We start from the raw sequence: 19,421 nt of genomic DNA on the forward strand, positions 1-19,421 counted from the left end.
ATTTTTTTTTTTTGGCAGCAAGGGTGTGCATGACAGAGGAGTGCGAAAAAGAAGAAGAAGAGGAGGAGGAGGAAGAGGAAGAGGAGGAGGAGGAGGAGACAGCGAGGCGATTGGCTAAAGAGAGGGCAGACCGACGGTGCGATGGAATGGAGATGCCCACAATAAACGTGGTGGGCTTTTTGGATCAAAAGGGCAGGAGACAGGAGCCATGTCCCTTGTGGAAGATGTGTCCAATGAAGAGCAATGAATCGCCCAGAGTGGGCTCACACAAAGCTGGTGGTGGATGGTGGAGGGCATGGTGCTCACGGGTGTTTGGGGGTGTGAGGCACCGGTCGCCTCAAAGGAGATGGCATCCCAGGTGGAGAAGAGGCTCCCGGCAGGGCCTCGAGCGTCGCTGGAGTCCAGGGCTGAGGAGGGGGCCCATCCAGGTGAGCACGCGCTCCGGGTGCATAGTGTGGGGACAGGCCAGGTGTTGTACTACCAGTTGTTGTGTGTTGGCCTGGGTTGAGGCCATGTCAACATGGAGGGCAGTAGAGGCAGGTGTTGTGTATGGTGGAGGTGGCCGTCAGGCGGGACGGGCAGGAAGGGGTCATAGGGCCAACAGAGTGGAGTGTTGTTGGTGAGGAAGATGACGTGTAGGTGAGGCACATGCGTGTGACACGTTCCCTTGGCCACGTGGCCAGGTAAAGGTAGCAGTTCTTTGCCATCCCCTGGCAGGTGAGGGGTGAGGAGCAGGAGCTTGAACCTCAGCAGCAGGAGTGGGGACAGCAGGGACCGAGGTTGGCACCAAGGTTGGCACTGAGGCAGGGTCAGGCTTCAGGGAACTGCTGGAGAGGGGACAGCAGAGGGCCACAAAGATGATTAAGGGCCTGGAGCATCTTTCCTACGAGGAGAGGCTGAGGGACTTGGCTCTTTTTAGTCTGGAGAAGAGAAAGTTGAGGGGAGATCTAATTAATACATACAAATACTTAAAGGGAGGGTGTCAGGAGGACAGAGCTGGTCTTTTTTCAGTGGTGACCAGGGACAGGACAAGAGGGAATAGGCACAAACTTGAACATGAAAAGTTCCACCTCAACATGAGGAGGAACTTCTTTGCTGTGAGGGTGGCAGAGCCCTGGCAAAGGCTGCCCAGGGAGGTGGTGGAGTCTCCTTCTCTGGAGACATTCAAAACCCACTTGGACAAGTTCCTGTGCAATGTGCTGTAGGTAGACCCGCTCTGGCAGGGGGAGTTGGACTAGATGGTCTCCAGAGGTCCCTTCCAACCCCATATGATTCTATGATTCTGGCACAAGAGGGGTTCAGAGGTTGTCCCCTGGCCGCCCGAGAGTAGCGTGGGGTGGTGGTCGGCATCATTGTAGGCTTTGGGGCTGAGGAGATGGACCTTGGTCATAGGGTGCGGCATTGATGCAGTAATTGGAATGAAAGCTGGCAAAAAAAAGAGGTCGTACACTAAACACAGCAGGGTTTTGACAGGATTTGTGGGCAGGGTGGAATCGGTTGGGTAGCACCTAGAGGTCGGCGTCAGGGACACTGTCCCATTGCATCAGGAGGTGCAGAGAGGAGGCCCTTGGTTTCCAAACTCTGTCTGTCTGGAGTTTGGACACGGCCACTTGGTGGTTGTTGTGTCAGGCTAGGTCAGGTTGATGTCTACAGGAGTATGTATGTGCAATGGTTCTCTGTGTGAGATGGGTAATATTTTGAAGGTTAGCATGGCAGTAGGCAGGTATGGAGGATCCGTTGGGCCATGGCACGGGGGAATCAAGAGGTAGTCTTGAGAAGGGTCCCTACTGGAGGGGAGATTCAGGTCCTGTGGCCGGAGAGCTCCGAGGACTCTTGGGATGTCCACTATGGATGGGGTGAGGTGAATGAGTAATGGTTGTGATGGCCTGTCACATGAGGTCACGATGAGGGCGCATCGCTCCCGGTTGCCCTCGGCCATCACGTCTTATTGGGGGGCCCCGAAGCCATGATGAGGGAGAGGTGGCCACCAGGAGCCGTGGAGCCCACCAGGGGAGGTTATCAGGCGCCGAGGAGAGGGGCCAGGCAGGCAGGGAGGAGATGTGTGTTTTAGGATGGGGTTTTTTTGTTGGCTTGGAAAAGAGGAAGAGGAGGAGGAGGAGGAGACAGCGAGGCGATTGGCTAAAGAGAGGGCAGACCGACGGTGCGATGGAATGGAGATGCCCACAATAAACGTGGTGGGCTTTTTGGATCAAAAGGGCAGGAGACAGGAGCCATGTCCCTTGTGGAAGATGTGTCCAATGAAGAGCAATGAATCGCCCAGAGTGGGCTCACACAAAGCTGGTGGTGGATGGTGGAGGGCATGGTGCTCACGGGTGTTTGGGGGTGTGAGGCACCGGTCGCCTCAAAGGAGATGGCATCCCAGGTGGAGAAGAGGCTCCCGGCAGGGCCTCGAGCGTCGCTGGAGTCCAGGGCTGAGGAGGGGGCCCATCCAGGTGAGCACGCGCTCCGGGTGCATACTGTGGGGACAGGCCAGGTGTTGTACTACCAGTTGTTGTGTGTTGGCCTGGGTTGAGGCCATGTCAACATGGAGGGCAGTAGAGGCAGGTGTTGTGTATGGTGGAGGTGGCCATCAGGTGGAAGGTGTCATAGGGCCTGCAGAGTGGAGTGTTGTCGGTGAGGAAGATGACGTGTAGGTGAGGCACATGCGTGTGACACGTTCCCTTGGCCACGTGGCCAGGCAGAGGTAGCAGTTCTTTGCCATCCCCTGGCAGGTGAGGAGGTGTGGAGCAGGAGCTTGAACCTCAGCAGCAGGAGTGGGGACAGCAGGGACCGAGGTTGGCACCAAGGTTGGCACTGAGGCAGGGTCAGGCTTCAGGGAACTGCTGGAGAGGGGACAGCAGAGGGCCACAAAGGTGATTAAGGGCCTGGAGCATCTTTCCTACGAGGAGAGGCTGAGGGACTTGGCTCTTTTTAGTCTGGAGAAGAGAAAGTTGAGGGGAGATCTAATTAATACATACAAATACTTAAAGGGAGGGTGTCAGGAGGACAGAGCTGGTCTTTTTTCAGTGGTGACCAGGGACAGGACAAGAGGGAATAGGCACAAACTTGAACATGAAAAGTTCCACCTCAACATGAGGAGGAACTTCTTTGCTGTGAGGGTGGCAGAGCCCTGGCAAAGGCTGCCCAGGGAGGTGGTGGAGTCTCCTTCTCTGGAGACATTCAAAACCCACTTGGACAAGTTCCTGTGCAATGTGCTGTAGGTAGACCCGCTCTGGCAGGGGGAGTTGGACTAGATGGTCTCCAGAGGTCCCTTCCAACCCCATATGATTCTATGATTCTGGCACAAGAGGGGTTCAGAGGTTGTCCCCTGGCCGCCCGAGAGTAGCGTGGGGTGGTGGTCGGCATCATTGTAGGCTTTGGGGCTGAGGAGATGGACCTTGGTCATAGGGTGCGGCATCGATGCAGTAATTGGAATGAAAGCTGGCAAAAAAAAGAGGTCGTACACTAAACACAGCAGGGTTTTGACAGGATTTGTGGGCAGGGTGGAATCGGTTGGATAGCGCCTAGAGGTCGGTGTCAGGGACACATCAGGAGGTGCAGAGAGGAGGCCCTTGGTTTCCAAACTCTGTCTGGAGTTTGGACACGGCCACTTGGTGGTTGTTGCGTCAGGCTAGGTCAGCAGTTGATGTCTACAGGAGATGGTTGATGTCTACATGATTCTCTGTGCGAGGTGGGTAATATTTTGAAGGTTAGCATGGCAGTAGGCAGGTATGGAGGATCCGTTGGGCCATGGCACGGGGGAATCAAGAGGTAGTCTTGAGAAGGGTCCCTACTGGAGGGGAGATTCAGGTCCTGTGGCCGGAGAGCTCCGAGGACTCTTGGGATGTCCACTATGGATGGGGTGAGGTGAATGAGTAATGGTTGTGATGGCCTGTCACATGAGGTCATGATGAGGGCGCATCGCTCCCGGTTGCCCTCGGCCATCACGTCTTATTGGGGGGCCCCGAAGCCATGATGAGGGAGAGGTGGCCACCAGGAGCCGTGGAGACCACCAGGGGAGGTTATCAGGCGCCGAGGAGAGGGGCCAGGCAGGCAGGGAGGAGATGTGTGTTTTAGGATGGGGTTTTTTTGTTGGCTTGGAAACCATGTGGGGGCAGCCGGTGTCGTTTCTCAGGGCGAAGGATAGGCATGCACCCGGCACAATGTTCTGGAGATGGCTGAGGAGGAGACATGGAGGGGCCAGGCAGGCAGGGAGGAGATGTGTGTTTTAGGATGGGGTTTTTTTGTTGGCTTGGAAACCACGTGGGGGCAGCCGGTGTCGTTTCTGAGGGTGAAGAAGGAGGATAGGCATGCACCCAGCACAGTGTTCTGGAGATGGCTGAGGAGGAGACATGGGCATGTTTAGTTCGGAGAGGAGTCATTGGGCATGTTATTTTGGAGAAGAGGAGGCTGAGGAGGACCTCATTGTCCTCTACAACTCCCTGAAAGGAGGGTGTAGAGAGGTGGGGGTTGGCCTCTTCTCCCAAGGGAGCAGAGGAAATGGTCTGAAGTTGGGGCAGGGGAGGTTTAGATGAGATATTGGGAAGAATGACTTTCCTGAGAGAGTGGTCAGGCCCTGGAACAGCCTGCCCAGGGAGGTGGTGGAGTCACCATCCCTGGAGGGATTTAAGAAACTTGTAGACGTGGCACTTCAGGGCATGCTCTAGTGCCGAGCTTGTTGGGTTTTGTGATGTGTGTGTGTGTTGGTAGGGTGGGTTTTTTTTTTTGTGGTTGGACTCGATGATCTCATAGGTCCCTTCCAACCATGAATATTGTGATATACAGGGCTGGTAGGGAAGGGAGGGACAGGACATGGTGGGATGGTGCCAGAGGGTCAGGTCATCACCCAGTGGCAAGGGTCAGTGGGGCAGCAATGGGGCTGGTGTGTGCCCAGGATAGAAGTCAGCTAGGCCATTCGGGTCTTCTGAGGTTGTGTGGAAGGGCACAAGGTGTTGTGGTGGATCAGCGGAGGGCAGGGTGGCACGGGAGATGCTCTGGAGGAGCGCAGGGCGTTGTGTAGAGTATGAGGGCCGTACAGAGAGGGATTTACGTCCAGCTGGTGGCCCATCACAAGTGGTGTGCCTCAGGGCTCAGTGTTGGGACCATTTCTGTTTAACGTCTTTATTGATGATCTCGATAAGGACATAAGGTGTAACATCAGCAAGTTTGCAGATGACACCAAGTTAAGCAGCAGTGTTGACTCCCAGGAGGAGAGGGAAGCTTTGCAAGAGGATCTAGATAGATTGGATCGCTGGGCCAATGCCAATTGAATGAGTTTCAACAAGGGCAAGTGCCAGGTCCTGCCTTGGGCCACACCAACCCCCTGCAGCGCTACAGGCTGGGGGAAGTGTGGCTGGAGCTGCCCAGCAGGAAAGGACCTGGGGGTTCTAATTGACAAGCGGCTGAACATGAGCCAGCAGTGTGCCCAGGTGGCCAAGAAAGCCAACAGCATCGTGGCTTGTATTAGAAATAGTGTGGGGTCTCTTCCAACCTAGACCATTCTATGATTCTATGATTTGAGAGGAGCCTCTAGTCTGGCAACGGTTCATCCGTGGTGAGCATGCCAGGCACGTGTAGGGGTCTTGGGGCACATGGTGGTGTCCCTGCATGGTGCAGAGCCTCAGGGGGGACGAAGACCTCTGTCATTGCCCGGGCTCTCGCTCCTGTCTAGCATCTCGTGTCCTTGTGTGGAGGATGAAGGAGGGAATGGGGAGTGTGAGGGCATGAGCATTCTGGGTTAGAAAGGGAAAGGGTCCAGAAGGACCCAGAATGGAGCATCGAGGTGCCACTTTTTGTGCTGTCCTTGGGCAGAGCGTTGGCAGGTACGGTAGGGTGTCTCAGCATGTGGGTTCCTGGTGGTGTAGTCTGCAGTACTGGGGAGCTCATAGTCGTGTTTAGGGCTTATGGGGTGGTCAACCATCAATGGGGCCTGTGTCCAGCACAGTGTCCTGGAGATGGCTGGGAAGGAGACTCGGGGTGGGTAGGGCCAGGATGGTCCAGGACAGGGTTAGAGTGGCAGGGATGGCAACGGTGCTGGTGGCAAGTGTAGGACCAAGCATGGACGGTGGGAGGATGGCCATCAGGGGAGCAGGAAGCCCGGATATCTAGTGAGGGAATTTCACTGAATGTTTAGAGTTGGAAGGGACCATAGGGATCATCTAGTCCAACTCTCCTGCTGACTCGTGTCCTTGTGTGGAGGATGAAGGAGGGAATGGGGAGTGTGAGGGCATGAGCATTCTGGGTTAGAAAGGGAAAGGGTCCAGAAGGACCCAGAATGGAGCATCGAGGTGCCACTTTTTGTGCTGTCCTTGGGCAGAGCGTTGGCAGGTACGGTAGGGTGTCTCAGCATGTGGGTTCCTGGTGGTGTAGTCTGCAGTACTGGGGAGCTTATAGTCGTGTTTAGGGCTGGTCAACCATCAAGGCAATGGGGCATGCGTCCGTCACAGTGTCCTGGAGATGGCTGGGGAGGAGACTCGGGGTGGGGAGGGACAGGATGGTCCAGGACAGGGTTAGAGTGTCAGGGATGGCAACGGTGCTGGTGGCAAGTGTAGGACCAAGCATGGACGGTGGGAGGATGGCCATCAGGGGAGCAGGAAGCCCGGATATCTAGTGAGGGAATTTCACTGAATGTTTAGAGTTGGAAGGGACCATAGGGATCATCTAGTCCAACTCTCCTGCTGAAGCAGGATTGCCCAGAGCTAGAGCATGTTACTCAGGAGCATCCAGGCAGGTCTTGAAAATCTCCACTTTGAACTTTGATGTTAGTGCAAGTGATTAGTAGCAATGAAGTTAAACCAATAGAATCCTATTTTGGTAAATTTATTAAATGATAGATTAAAATTGAAATAGAGAAAGATTTTTAAAATAGTTAGAACTAATTTTGCTTTTGAATTTCTAGTAAACACTTTTTGAAATCTGGCCTATTCCATAGGTGCCTGCCTCCTCTGTCTATATATATACACATAGCACACATACAGAGAATTTATGTATGTCACCAGGGGAGAATTTTTTGTGTGTGTTGAGTTTTTTATCATGTTGGGTTTAGTGTGTACAGAAGGGTACATGAGTGTGGGATCGAGGAGGTGGCCACAACAGGCTTTTGGGAGCCTCGATGGTCAGCATGATGCCAATAATGGTTGTGTGAAGGTGCAGGAGAGGACTGGTAGGTCCAGGCGTGAAAGAAAAGGATGTGGTCTCATGTCACAACCAGGGATGGAGTCTGGGGTTCCCCGTTCCTGGGTGTCTCTCAGAGAACTGTCCCCTCTGGGCACAATGATAGCATCAGGGTGGCAGTGAAGGTACGGCGATGCGACGGTAGGGTAGGGTGAGAACACCATGGTGGCCCCACCATGGTCTGGGAGGGAGGATGGCATCCTGGAGTGCAGCAGAAGGCTCCCTGGAAGGTCTGCGTAGTGCGGAGAGGTGTTAGGAGATGGTCTGGCCATGGGCGAGGAGGACACGTGTGGGGACAGCAGACAGGAGATCCTGGAGGGTGTCGGGGAAGCAGGTCCCACCTAGGAGAGTTGTGGTGCTTGTACAGGGCAGGCAGTTGCTGAGGGGATGTTCTGTGCAGCTGCAGCATCTTTGGGTCAAGAAGGGCTTTGTTGGTTGGTCACGACAGAGGGCTACATTTCTAGAGATGAGCTGTGTCCTGGGGCTTGGGGTGGGGTGGGTTGGTTGGTGCAGGAGGGAGGGAAGGGGAAAGAATAAAGGAGGGATAGAGCGGAGGGAGGAAGGAGGGATATTTCCCTCTATCCCTCCACAGCTCCTTTATGCCTTTCCCCTTCCCTCGTTCCTTCTATCCCTCCTTTTTTCCTTTCCCCTTCCCTCCTTCCATTCTCCTTTTCTCCTTTCTCATTCCCTCTATCCCTCCCTTCTCTCTCTCTTTTCTTCCCCCATCCCTCGTTCCTTCTATCCCTCCTTTCTTCCTTTCCCCTTCCCTCGTTCCTTCCTCCCCTTTATCCCTCCCTTCTCTCTCTCCCTCCTTTCTTCCTTTCCCTCGTTCCCTCTCTCCCTCCTTTTTTCCTTTCCCCTTCCCTCGTTCCTTCCTCCCCTTTATCCCTCCCTTCTCTCTCTCCCTCCTTCCTTTCCCTCGTTCCTTCTATCCCTCCTTTCTTCCTTTCCCCTTCCCTCGTTCCTTCCTCCCCTTTATCCCTCCCTTCTCTCTCTCCCTCCTTCCTTTCCCTCGTTCCTTCTATCCCTCCTTTCTTCCTTTCCCCTTCCCTCGTTCCTTCCTCCCCTTTATCCCTCCCTTCTCTCTCTCCCTCCTTCCTTTCCCTCGTTCCTTCTATCCCTCCTTTCTTCCTTTCCCCTTCCCTCGTTCCTTCCTCCCCTTTATCCCTCCCTTCTCTCTCTCCCTCCTTCCTTTCCCTCGTTCCTTCTATCCCTCCTTTCTTCCTTTCCCCTTCCCTCGTTCCTTCCTCCCCTTTATCCCTCCCTTCTCTCTCTCCCTCCTTCCTTTCCCTCGTTCCTTCTATCCCTCCTTTCTTCCTTTCCCCTTCCCTCGTTCCTTCCTCCCCTTTATCCCTCCCTTCTCTCTCTCCCTCCTTCCTTTCCCTCGTTCCTTCTATCCCTCCTTTCTTCCTTTCCCCTTCCCTCGTTCCTTCCTCCCCTTTATCCCTCCCTTCTCTCTCTCCCTCCTTCCTTTCCCTCGTTCCTTCTATCCCTCCTTTCTTCCTTTCCCCTTCCCTCGTTCCTTCCTCCCCTTTATCCCTCCCTTCTCTCTCTCCCTCCTTCCTTTCCCTCGTTCCTTCTATCCCTCCTTTCTTCCTTTCCCCTTCCCTCGTTCCTTCCTCCCCTTTATCCCTCCCTTCTCTCTCTCCCTCCTTCCTTTCCCTCGTTCCTTCTATCCCTCCTTTCTTCCTTTCCCCTTCCCTCGTTCCTTCCTCCCCTTTATCCCTCCCTTCTCTCTCTCCCTCCTTCCTTTCCCTCGTTCCTTCTATCCCTCCTTTCTTCCTTTCCCCTTCCCTCGTTCCTTCCTCCCCTTTATCCCTCCCTTCTCTCTCTCCCTCCTTCCTTTCCCTCGTTCCTTCTATCCCTCCTTTCTTCCTTTCCCCTTCCCTCGTTCCTTCCTCCCCTTTATCCCTCCCTTCTCTCTCTCCCTCCTTCCTTTCCCTCGTTCCTTCTATCCCTCCTTTCTTCCTTTCCCCTTCCCTCGTTCCTTCCTCCCCTTTATCCCTCCCTTCTCTCTCTCCCTCCTTCCTTTCCCTCGTTCCTTCTATCCCTCCTTTCTTCCTTTCCCCTTCCCTCGTTCCTTCCTCCCCTTTATCCCTCCCTTCTCTCTCTCCCTCCTTCCTTTCCCTCGTTCCTTCTATCCCTCCTTTCTTCCTTTCCCCTTCCCTCGTTCCTTCCTCCCCTTTATCCCTCCCTTCTCTCTCTCCCTCCTTCCTTTCCCTCGTTCCTTCTATCCCTCCTTTCTTCCTTTCCCCTTCCCTCGTTCCTTCCTCCCCTTTATCCCTCCCTTCTCTCTCTCCCTCCTTCCTTTCCCTCGTTCCTTCTATCCCTCCTTTCTTCCTTTCCCCTTCCCTCGTTCCTTCCTCCCCTTTATCCCTCCCTTCTCTCTCTCCCTCCTTCCTTTCCCTCGTTCCTTCTATCCCTCCTTTCTTCCTTTCCCCTTCCCTCGTTCCTTCCTCCCCTTTATCCCTCCCTTCTCTCTCTCCCTCCTTCCTTTCCCTCGTTCCTTCTATCCCTCCTTTCTTCCTTTCCCCTTCCCTCGTTCCTTCCTCCCCTTTATCCCTCCCTTCTCTCTCTCCCTCCTTCCTTTCCCTCGTTCCTTCTATCCCTCCTTTCTTCCTTTCCCCTTCCCTCGTTCCTTCCTCCCCTTTATCCCTCCCTTCTCTCTCTCCCTCCTTCCTTTCCCTCGTTCCTTCTATCCCTCCTTTCTTCCTTTCCCCTTCCCTCGTTCCTTCCTCCCCTTTATCCCTCCCTTCTCTCTCTCCCTCCTTCCTTTCCCTCGTTCCTTCTATCCCTCCTTTCTTCCTTTCCCCTTCCCTCGTTCCTTCCTCCCCTTTATCCCTCCCTTCTCTCTCTCCCTCCTTCCTTTCCCTCGTTCCTTCTATCCCTCCTTTCTTCCTTTCCCCTTCCCTCGTTCCTTCCTCCCCTTTATCCCTCCCTTCTCTCTCTCCCTCCTTCCTTTCCCTCGTTCCTTCTATCCCTCCTTTCTTCCTTTCCCCTTCCCTCGTTCCTTCCTCCCCTTTATCCCTCCCTTCTCTCTCTCCCTCCTTCCTTTCCCTCGTTCCTTCTATCCCTCCTTTCTTCCTTTCCCCTTCCCTCGTTCCTTCCTCCCCTTTATCCCTCCCTTCTCTCTCTCCCTCCTTCCTTTCCCTCGTTCCTTCTATCCCTCCTTTCTTCCTTTCCCCTTCCCTCGTTCCTTCCTCCCCTTTATCCCTCCCTTCTCTCTCTCCCTCCTTCCTTTCCCTCGTTCCTTCTATCCCTCCTTTCTTCCTTTCCCCTTCCCTCGTTCCTTCCTCCCCTTTATCCCTCCCTTCTCTCTCTCCCTCCTTCCTTTCCCTCGTTCCTTCTATCCCTCCTTTCTTCCTTTCCCCTTCCCTCGTTCCTTCCTCCCCTTTATCCCTCCCTTCTCTCTCTCCCTCCTTCCTTTCCCTCGTTCCTTCTATCCCTCCTTTCTTCCTTTCCCCTTCCCTCGTTCCTTCCTCCCCTTTATCCCTCCCTTCTCTCTCTCCCTCCTTCCTTTCCCTCGTTCCTTCTATCCCTCCTTTCTTCCTTTCCCCTTCCCTCGTTCCTTCCTCCCCTTTATCCCTCCCTTCTCTCTCTCCCTCCTTCCTTTCCCTCGTTCCTTCTATCCCTCCTTTCTTCCTTTCCCCTTCCCTCGTTCCTTCCTCCCCTTTATCCCTCCCTTCTCTCTCTCCCTCCTTCCTTTCCCTCGTTCCTTCTATCCCTCCTTTCTTCCTTTCCCCTTCCCTCGTTCCTTCCTCCCCTTTATCCCTCCCTTCTCTCTCTCCCTCCTTCCTTTCCCTCGTTCCTTCTATCCCTCCTTTCTTCCTTTCCCCTTCCCTCGTTCCTTCCTCCCCTTTATCCCTCCCTTCTCTCTCTCCCTCCTTCCTTTCCCTCGTTCCTTCTATCCCTCCTTTCTTCCTTTCCCCTTCCCTCGTTCCTTCCTCCCCTTTATCCCTCCCTTCTCTCTCTCCCTCCTTCCTTTCCCTCGTTCCTTCTATCCCTCCTTTCTTCCTTTCCCCTTCCCTCGTTCCTTCCTCCCCTTTATCCCTCCCTTCTCTCTCTCCCTCCTTCCTTTCCCTCGTTCCTTCTATCCCTCCTTTCTTCCTTTCCCCTTCCCTCGTTCCTTCCTCCCCTTTATCCCTCCCTTCTCTCTATCCCTCCTTTCTTCCGTTCCCTCATTCTGGGGAATGGAAGAAAGGAGAGATAGAGAGAAGGGAGGGAGGAAGGAACGAGGGAAAGAAAAGGAAAAAAGGAGGGATAGAAGGAACGAGGGAAAGGAAGGAGAGATAGAGAGAAGGGAGGGAGGAAGGAACGAGGGAAAGAAAAGGAAAAAAGGAGGGATAGAAGGAACGAGGGAAAGGAAGGAGAGATAGAGAGAAGGGAGGGAGGAAGGAACGAGGGAAAGAAAAGGAAAAAAGGAGGGATAGAAGGAACGAGGGAAAGGAAGGAGAGATAGAGAGAAGGGAGGGAGGAAGGAACGAGGGAAAGAAAAGGAAAAAAGGAGGGATAGAAGGAACGAGGGAAAGGAAGGAGAGATAGAGAGAAGGGAGGGAGGAAGGAACGAGGGAAAGAAAAGGAAAAAAGGAGGGATAGAAGGAACGAGGGAAAGGAAGGAGAGATAGAGAGAAGGGAGGGAGGAAGGAACGAGGGAAAGAAAAGGAAAAAAGGAGGGATAGAAGGAACGAGGGAAAGGAAGGAGAGATAGAGAGAAGGGAGGGAGGAAGGAACGAGGGAAAGAAAAGGAAAAAAGGAGGGATAGAAGGAACGAGGGAAAGGAAGGAGAGATAGAGAGAAGGGAGGGAGGAAGGAACGAGGGAAAGAAAAGGAAAAAAGGAGGGATAGAAGGAACGAGGGAAAGGAAGGAGAGATAGAGAGAAGGGAGGGAGGAAGGAACGAGGGAAAGAAAAGGAAAAAAGGAGGGATAGAAGGAACGAGGGAAAGGAAGGAGAGATAGAGAGAAGGGAGGGAGGAAGGAACGAGGGAAAGAAAAGGAAAAAAGGAGGGATAGAAGGAACGAGGGAAAGGAAGGAGAGATAGAGAGAAGGGAGGGAGGAAGGAACGAGGGAAAGAAAAGGAAAAAAGGAGGGATAGAAGGAACGAGGGAAAGGAAGGAGAGATAGAGAGAAGGGAGGGAGGAAGGAACGAGGGAAAGAAAAGGAAAAAAGGAGGGATAGAAGGAACGAGGGAAAGGAAGGAGAGATAGAGAGAAGGGAGGGAGGAAGGAACGAGGGAAAGAAAAGGAAAAAAGGAGGGATAGAAGGAACGAGGGAAAGGAAGGAGAGATAGAGAGAAGGGAGGGAGGAAGGAACGAGGGAAAGAAAAGGAAAAAAGGAGGGATAGAAGGAACGAGGGAAAGGAAGGAGAGATAGAGAGAAGGGAGGGAGGAAGGAACGAGGGAAAGAAAAGGAAAAAAGGAGGGATAGAAGGAACGAGGGAAAGGAAGGAGAGATAGAGAGAAGGGAGGGAGGAAGGAACGAGGGAAAGAAAAGGAAAAAAGGAGGGATAGAAGGAACGAGGGAAAGGAAGGAGAGATAGAGAGAAGGGAGGGAGGAAGGAACGAGGGAAAGAAAAGGAAAAAAGGAGGGATAGAAGGAACGAGGGAAAGGAAGGAGAGATAGAGAGAAGGGAGGGAGGAAGGAACGAGGGAAAGAAAAGGAAAAAAGGAGGGATAGAAGGAACGAGGGAAAGGAAAAAAGGAGGAATGGAAGGAGGGAAGGGGAAAGGAAGAAAAGAGGGATAGAAGGAACGAGGGAAAGGAAGAAAGGAGAGAGAGAGAAGGGAGGGATAAAGGGGAGGAAGGAACGAGGGAAGGGGAAAGGAGGGATAGAAGGAACGAGGGATGGGGGAAGAAAAGAGAGAGAGAAGGGAGGGATAGAAGGAATGAGGGAAAGGAAGGAAGGAGAGATAGAGAGAAGGGAGGGATAAAGGGGAGGAAGGAACAAGGGAAGGGGAAAGGATAAAAGGAGGAAAGGAGAGAGAGAAGGGAGGGATAGAGGGAATGAGAAAGGAAAAAAGGAGGAATCGAAGGAGGGAAGGGGAAAGGAGAAAAGGAGGGATAGAAGGAACGAGGGATGGGGGAAGAAAGGAGAGAGAGAAGGGAGGGATAGAGGGAAAGGAAAAAAGGAGGAATAGAAGGAACATGGGAAAGGAAAAAAGGAAGAATGGAAGGAGGGAAGGGGAAAGGAAAAAAGGAATAGAAGGAACAAGGGAAAGGAGAGATAGAAGGGAGGGATAGAGGGGAGGAAGGAAGGAGGGAAGGGGAAAGGAAAAAAGGAATAGAAGGAACAAGGGAAAGGAGAGATAGAAGGGAGGGATAGAGGGGAGGAAGGAAGGAGGGAAGGGGAAAGGAAAAAAGGAATAGAAGGAACAAGGGAAAGGAGAGATAGAAGGGAGGGATAGAGGGGAGGAAGGAATGAGGGAAGGGGAAAGGAAAAAAGGAGGCATAGAAGGAACGAGGGATGGGGAAAGGTAGAAAGGATGGAGGGAGGAATGCGGGATGGGAGGAACGGGGGAATGGGAAAGGAAGAAAGGAATGAGGGATGTTAGAAAGGAGGGAGGTAGGAGGGAAGAGGAAGGGAAGAAAGGAGGGAGGGATGGAAGGGAGGAATGGGGGGAGAAGGGAAGCAGGGAGGAGTGAGGGAAGGGAGGAAGGAAGAAGGATAGAGGGATGGATGGAAGGAGGAAGGAAGGGAGGAGGGGAGGAAGGGAGACACACACACTGACAGTTACATGCTCACCTCCTCCTTCACAGGTGCCTTCCTTGACCTGCTGGCCTGAAACCACCTGCTCCATGGCCCATCACCCAATGGACTCCACGTTGGAGAGCCGTTCTTCCTTCACGTCTGTCCCACCGCTGACTCTCCATGGCGGCTCTCTGGTGGCCGTTGGGATCTTTTTGATCCTTCAGTTGTGTTTGTGCCACCCTGTCACCACACTGTGACCCACCACCTCCATGCACACTCCCCCTCTCCCACCACCGTGTCTCTCCCCCTGTGTTGCTCATTGATATTTCTCAGTAGAACATCTCTGCTGCATCTCTCCGTCGCCCTAGAAATATTGGCCAAAAACACGTGGCCTTCTTGCTGTGATGGCAGTCTCCTGTGTCCTGGACGTCCTTGATGATCCTCCTCGCTGCTCTGCTTCCTTCTGGGTGACCTAAATGCCTGCAAGACACAAATAAACACACATGAGCCTTCTCTGTCCACACAGGCTGTGCGTTGCCCTCCCAGCATCCCAAATCCCAAGAGGCCTTCCTGATGGCCTCATGACCTGTCCATGGCACGTCCAATCTTCTGGCTGCCCGTGCCCTGCTCTGCTCGTCCTCCCTGCTCCCCCCGACCCCTCACTTAGGCACACAGTGCTGGAACCCTCTCACCGCTGGTTGGGCTGGTGGTGGCCCTTGGCAAAGCTCTCCTCTGAGGCTGGACCTTCTCATCCCAAGGGCTGACCTGCAAAAAAAAAAGGCATGGAAGGTCACCACCTTGGCAACTGCCTCCCGCTGTCTGGGACCCTCTACTCTGCCCTAGTGAGACCCCCATCTGAAGCACTGGGTCCAGTTCTGGGCTCCCCAGTTCCAGAAGGACAGGGCCTGGATGATGAGGAGCCTGGAGCATCTCCCTTATGAGGGACTTGGGTCTCTTTAGTCTGGAGAAGAGAAGGCTGAGGGGGGACCTGATCAACACCTATCAATACTTCAAGGGTGGGTGTCAGGAGGATGGGGCCAGGCTTTTTTCAGTGGTGCCCAGGGACAGGACAAGAGGAAATGGGCACAAACTTGAAGTTCCACCTAAGCATGAGGAGGAACTTCTTTGCTGTGAGGGTGGCAGAGGTGGAGTCTCCTTCTCTGGAGACATTCAAACCCCGCCTGGGGGCTGCTCCTGCCCGTGGGGACCTGAGTATGGCTCTGGTGGGACCTGCTGGGCTGGATCCCCCTGGGATCCAAGCTCTGAGCCTGGCCAGGCCAGATGGCTGCCTGCCATGGACATCCTCGGATCTAAATACCTCAAGGCACAGGACAGGATAGTGCCCGTAGGTGCTATCCTGGCACGCTCACCATCGCCCAACGCACTTGCCTGTCTTCCCGGCCATCTTCAGCTGTCGCTACCCACCCTTCAGCTCCTTAACTTCAGGGGCAAAAGGGCCATATCAACTCAAAATGGATGCTCTGCTCTCCTGGGGAGTCCTGGCATCCCCTTCCTTGCTTGCCCTCGTCACCTTCCCCACCACCACCTGCCTCCCTGCACCACGACGCTCTACTCCAGTCAAAACCAAGTCCCCTGTCTTCACCCTGCTGCCATCTCGGGTACCTTCCATCCTGGCAGAGATGCAGCACGGCTGCTCCTACCCGTGGGGACCCGAGTACGGCTCTGGTGGGACCTGCTGGGCTGGATCCCCTTGGGATCCAAGCTCTGAGCCTGGCGAGGCCAGATGGCTGCCTGCCATGGACATCCTCCTCCTCCTCCTCCTCCTCTTCCTCCAACAAGAAGCGTCTCACCAATAAACAACCTCCTCCCTACCACAACGCTCTCCAAACACCGTGTTAACCCACCTCTCCCCTGAAGAAGGAGAAAGGGAAGGGGAAGGAGACTCCCCAGTGTCCCAGGACCCTGGAGATGTCCAACATGGGGAAAGCTATGGGGCTGAGGAACCACGGGGAGGGTCGGGGCATCCCATCCTGGAGTCCCACCTAACGCTATCCTCTCCTTTTCCTCTTCTCTTCTCCGCAGGGCCCGGAGCGGTGCACGACGGCGGCAACGCGGCCTCCCGGGCGGCCGCAGGCCTCTGCCTCTGGGCCTCCCTCCTGGCTGGCCTCCTCCTCCTCCTCCACTTTTGATAAGGGAGCGGGAGGGTCCCGGGAGGCCCCCACCGCCCCTCTCTCTCTCTCTTTTTTCCCCCCCTCGCCGCGGGGGGCTCGTCCCGCTGCGGTGCCGCGCCGCCCCGGGGGACTTCTCTCGGTCGGACGGGCCCTGCACCGGAGGACAGGCGGCGGCGGCGCCCGGCGTCCCAGGATGGCCGCCCTCCCCCTTTCTCCTGCGTGCCAGCATCCTTCTCGCCGCCGGTTACGCTGTACAGACCCCCCCCTCCATCCCCCTCCCCGCCGGACCCTCGCCCGACGCCGCCGTCACCCCTGGGGACGCCGAGCGGCCCGGCCGTGCACGGGGGGGAGCGGAGCCCACCGCGGGGATGTCCGTCCGTCTCATCGTCTCGCTAAAGCCACCCCAAAAGGCCACCGGGTTGAGGCCTTCCCCCTCCCTGGCTCGGCCTTCAGCCCTGAATGTTCAGTTCTTGCCACCAAAGCGCCCCCCACATCGTGTCGGCTCGGCCCCACGGGGTGGCCCCCGCTGCTGCTGGCCCTTTCCGAGGGGGTTGATTGCCCGACACAACTCAACTCATCCATCAAGGGCCACGCCACCTCCTGCCTCTCCATCTCCTATCTCCCATCCTACCCCCACCTCCCCAAAAAGTCATCTTGCCTTCCTCACATGGTGGCTCTCCCAGGAATGTGAGCCCTGGAGGTGGCCCTCTGGGGGGTTGATGGCTCTCCTGGCCATCACCCATCCTTCACTCTGCTGCTGTCCCCCTCCCCGAATGCTGGGACCTGCCCCTCTGGTAGGTTCCTCCTGGCTTGTTTCTCAAGTGCTTTCCCACCGGCACGTCAAAAGCACAGCACAACACAAAAGCAGAGACGCCAAACCACGAAGCAAAGCACCAAGTCAAGTCACAAGCTCCCCCTTCCCATCTCCACGCGTCCGGAGGGGACGGGAGGGCACCCTTCCCACCTCCAGGGCTCTTCCTTGGCCACTGGGCATCTCCTCGCTTCCCCTCCCATTGAGCTGCTCATCTCAGGACGGCAGAAGTTCAAGAGCCCACCCTTGACCTGCAATGTCCACGCTTTGCCTTTTCTCCCACCCTGCCCATCGGAGGAGAGTCCGACACCTTGGACCTGGCTCTGGGCTCCATCGGCGCTGAAGGTGGCTCCTTGTCCCATCCTCCCTGCCACAACGGACCTTCAACACCGCAACAAATGCTCCTACACTCAAACTCAACCTTCTCCTTCCTCAAGCCACCTTGGGAGACCACCCCCTTTCCGGCTTCCCTCGCCGGGTACGTGGTGGTGTCCCCGAGCCCTGCCCCATGTCCCCTTTGGGGGTCTCGGTCCAGGGATGGACCTTCCCATCCTGCTCCTGAAAAAAATGTCACCTGCAAGGCCAGACCTTCTACATGCACCAAGGACACAACCACAGCCACGCGCTGAGCAAGCACACGACGCATCCCCTACCCCGTGTCCTGCCCCTTCCCTTCTCCCTCCAGAACCAAGATGGTTGAAGAAGAACCATGGCCACGCACACGCTGTTTCCTGCCCCCTCCTCTCCCGCTTTCCCCGGCTGCGATGAACCTGGGCCCGTGATCCTCCTGGCACAAATGATAGAAAACAACCTTCCCCCAACCCCAAGGCTGCAACAGGCCACCACCTTGTCCTCTATTCCACCATGTCCCTGCTCTCGGGGGGCTTCCCAGGACCTGCACTCAACCACCCCCCCAAAAAAGACAACAGCAACACATTCTCCATGGACTCCCTGGATGCTCAACATGTACAACAACCAACTGGCCAACACCCACGTGGCCCAAGCCAGGGGTGGGAGGTGTCTCTCCGGTGCCGTAACGCAATCTCCATGGACTCCCTGGATGGTCAACATGTACAACAACCAACTGGCCAAAACCCATGTGGCCCAAGCCAGGGGTGGGGGGGTGTCTCTCCGGTGCCATAACACAATCTCCATGGCCTCCCTGGATGCTCAACATGTACAACAACCAACAACTGGCCAAAACCCACGTGGCCTGAGCCTCTCCAGTGTCTCTCCGGTGCCGTAACACAATCTCCATGGCCTCCCTGGATGCTCAACATGTACAACAACCAACAACTGGCCAACACCCACGTGGCCCAAGCCAGGGGTGGGGGTTGTCTCTCTGGTGCCATCCCGACGCGCTGGCTTACCTGATGGGCTGGTCCTGGCGTGGTCCCTCTGGTGCTGCTCCTCTTCTCCTCCAGCATCCTGGAAAGCTGGTGCCGGCGACGATCCCGGTCAACTTCACGGAGCGGGGGACGCCGCCATCTTCAGCCGGGACATCTCCACGTGTGTCCTTCCCCATGTGCCCGGGGAGACACCTCGCCCCGACGCCTCCGGCCATTTGCACCGTCCGTCCCCCCCATCCCACCTCCCAAAAATCCCCCCTGTGCCCATTCCCAGGATGTCCCCCCTGGATTTCTCTATCCCCGCAGCAGAAACGCTGAACCGGTCCCCCCATGGCATCACGGAGAGTGGAGGTGACCACCAGATGTCCCAACACCGGTGGCCCCGGTGCCCCAGGATGCCCCCCTTGCCCCCATCCTTCTCCTCCCAGGGCTGGGTGGGCTCCCCTGTCCCCCTCCTCCGGGACGGCGTCCGACTTTCTCGTGCCATGTAACGTGCCATTGTGAGGAACGTGTTGGCTGTCTTGAGGCCGGGAGATGGACCCCGTGGTGGCCACGTTTGGTGGCCACGTTTGGTGGCCCTGGGGGGGGATGGGGTCCCTGTGCCCATTCCCAGGATGTCCCCCCTGGATTTCTCTATCCCCGCAGCAGAAACGCTGAACCGGTCCCCCCATGGCATCACGGAGAGTGGAGGTGACCACCAGATGTCCCAACACCGGTGGCCCCGGTGCCCCAGGATGCCCCCCTTGCCCCCATCCTTCTCCTCCCAGGGCTGGGTGGGCTCCCCTGTCCCCCTCCTCCGGGACGGCGTCCGACTTTCTCGTGCCATGTAACGTGCCATTGTGAGGAACGTGTTGGCTGTCTTGAGGCCGGGAGATGGACCCCGTGGTGGCCACGTTTGGTGGCCACGTTTGGTGGCCCTGGGGGGGGATGGGGTGGCCCGGGGTGGAGGAGGGGGTGGTGGTGGTGGTGGTGGTGTCTCTCCTGCCGACGGCCGGTCTTGAGTTTCCGTCGATCATTGTATTCCGAGGGTGGCTTATACTACCTGAGATTTGTGCATGTTACATTGTAGTTGTAACCTTTTCTAATTCGGCAAGAATAAGAGATGGTTGTGATTGTGCAGTGTATCAATAAAGTTTGACGAACTTTGTACCTTCGGGGCTTTGCTTCCCGGACAAACCCCCCCCATCATACACCCCAAGAAGGACCCGGGGTTGGGGGGCAGCTCCATCCCTTAAATTGGAGCTTCTTTTGGTTACCCCCCATGCTTTGA

General features: G+C 55.6%; 1 protein-coding gene across 1 annotated transcript in view; it reads left to right on the forward strand.

The window, feature by feature from the left end:
• The window catches only part of LOC106887829 (opioid-binding protein/cell adhesion molecule homolog), a gene marked incomplete at its 5' end in the record, with an annotated part of 32,064 nt that extends 13,324 nt beyond the window's left edge, over positions 1–18,740 (forward strand). The window contains one exon of the mRNA XM_014941591.1: positions 15,903–18,740. Coding sequence (XP_014797077.1) covers positions 15,903–16,009 — 107 coding nt within the window. The remainder of the gene's footprint in view (positions 1–15,902) is intronic.
• Between the last annotated feature and the right edge of the window lie 681 nt (positions 18,741–19,421).

The sequence above is a fragment of the Calidris pugnax genome, unplaced genomic scaffold (assembly GCF_001431845.1).
Source record: "Calidris pugnax isolate Ruff unplaced genomic scaffold, ASM143184v1 scaffold97, whole genome shotgun sequence".
NCBI lineage: Eukaryota > Metazoa > Chordata > Aves > Charadriiformes > Scolopacidae > Calidris > Calidris pugnax.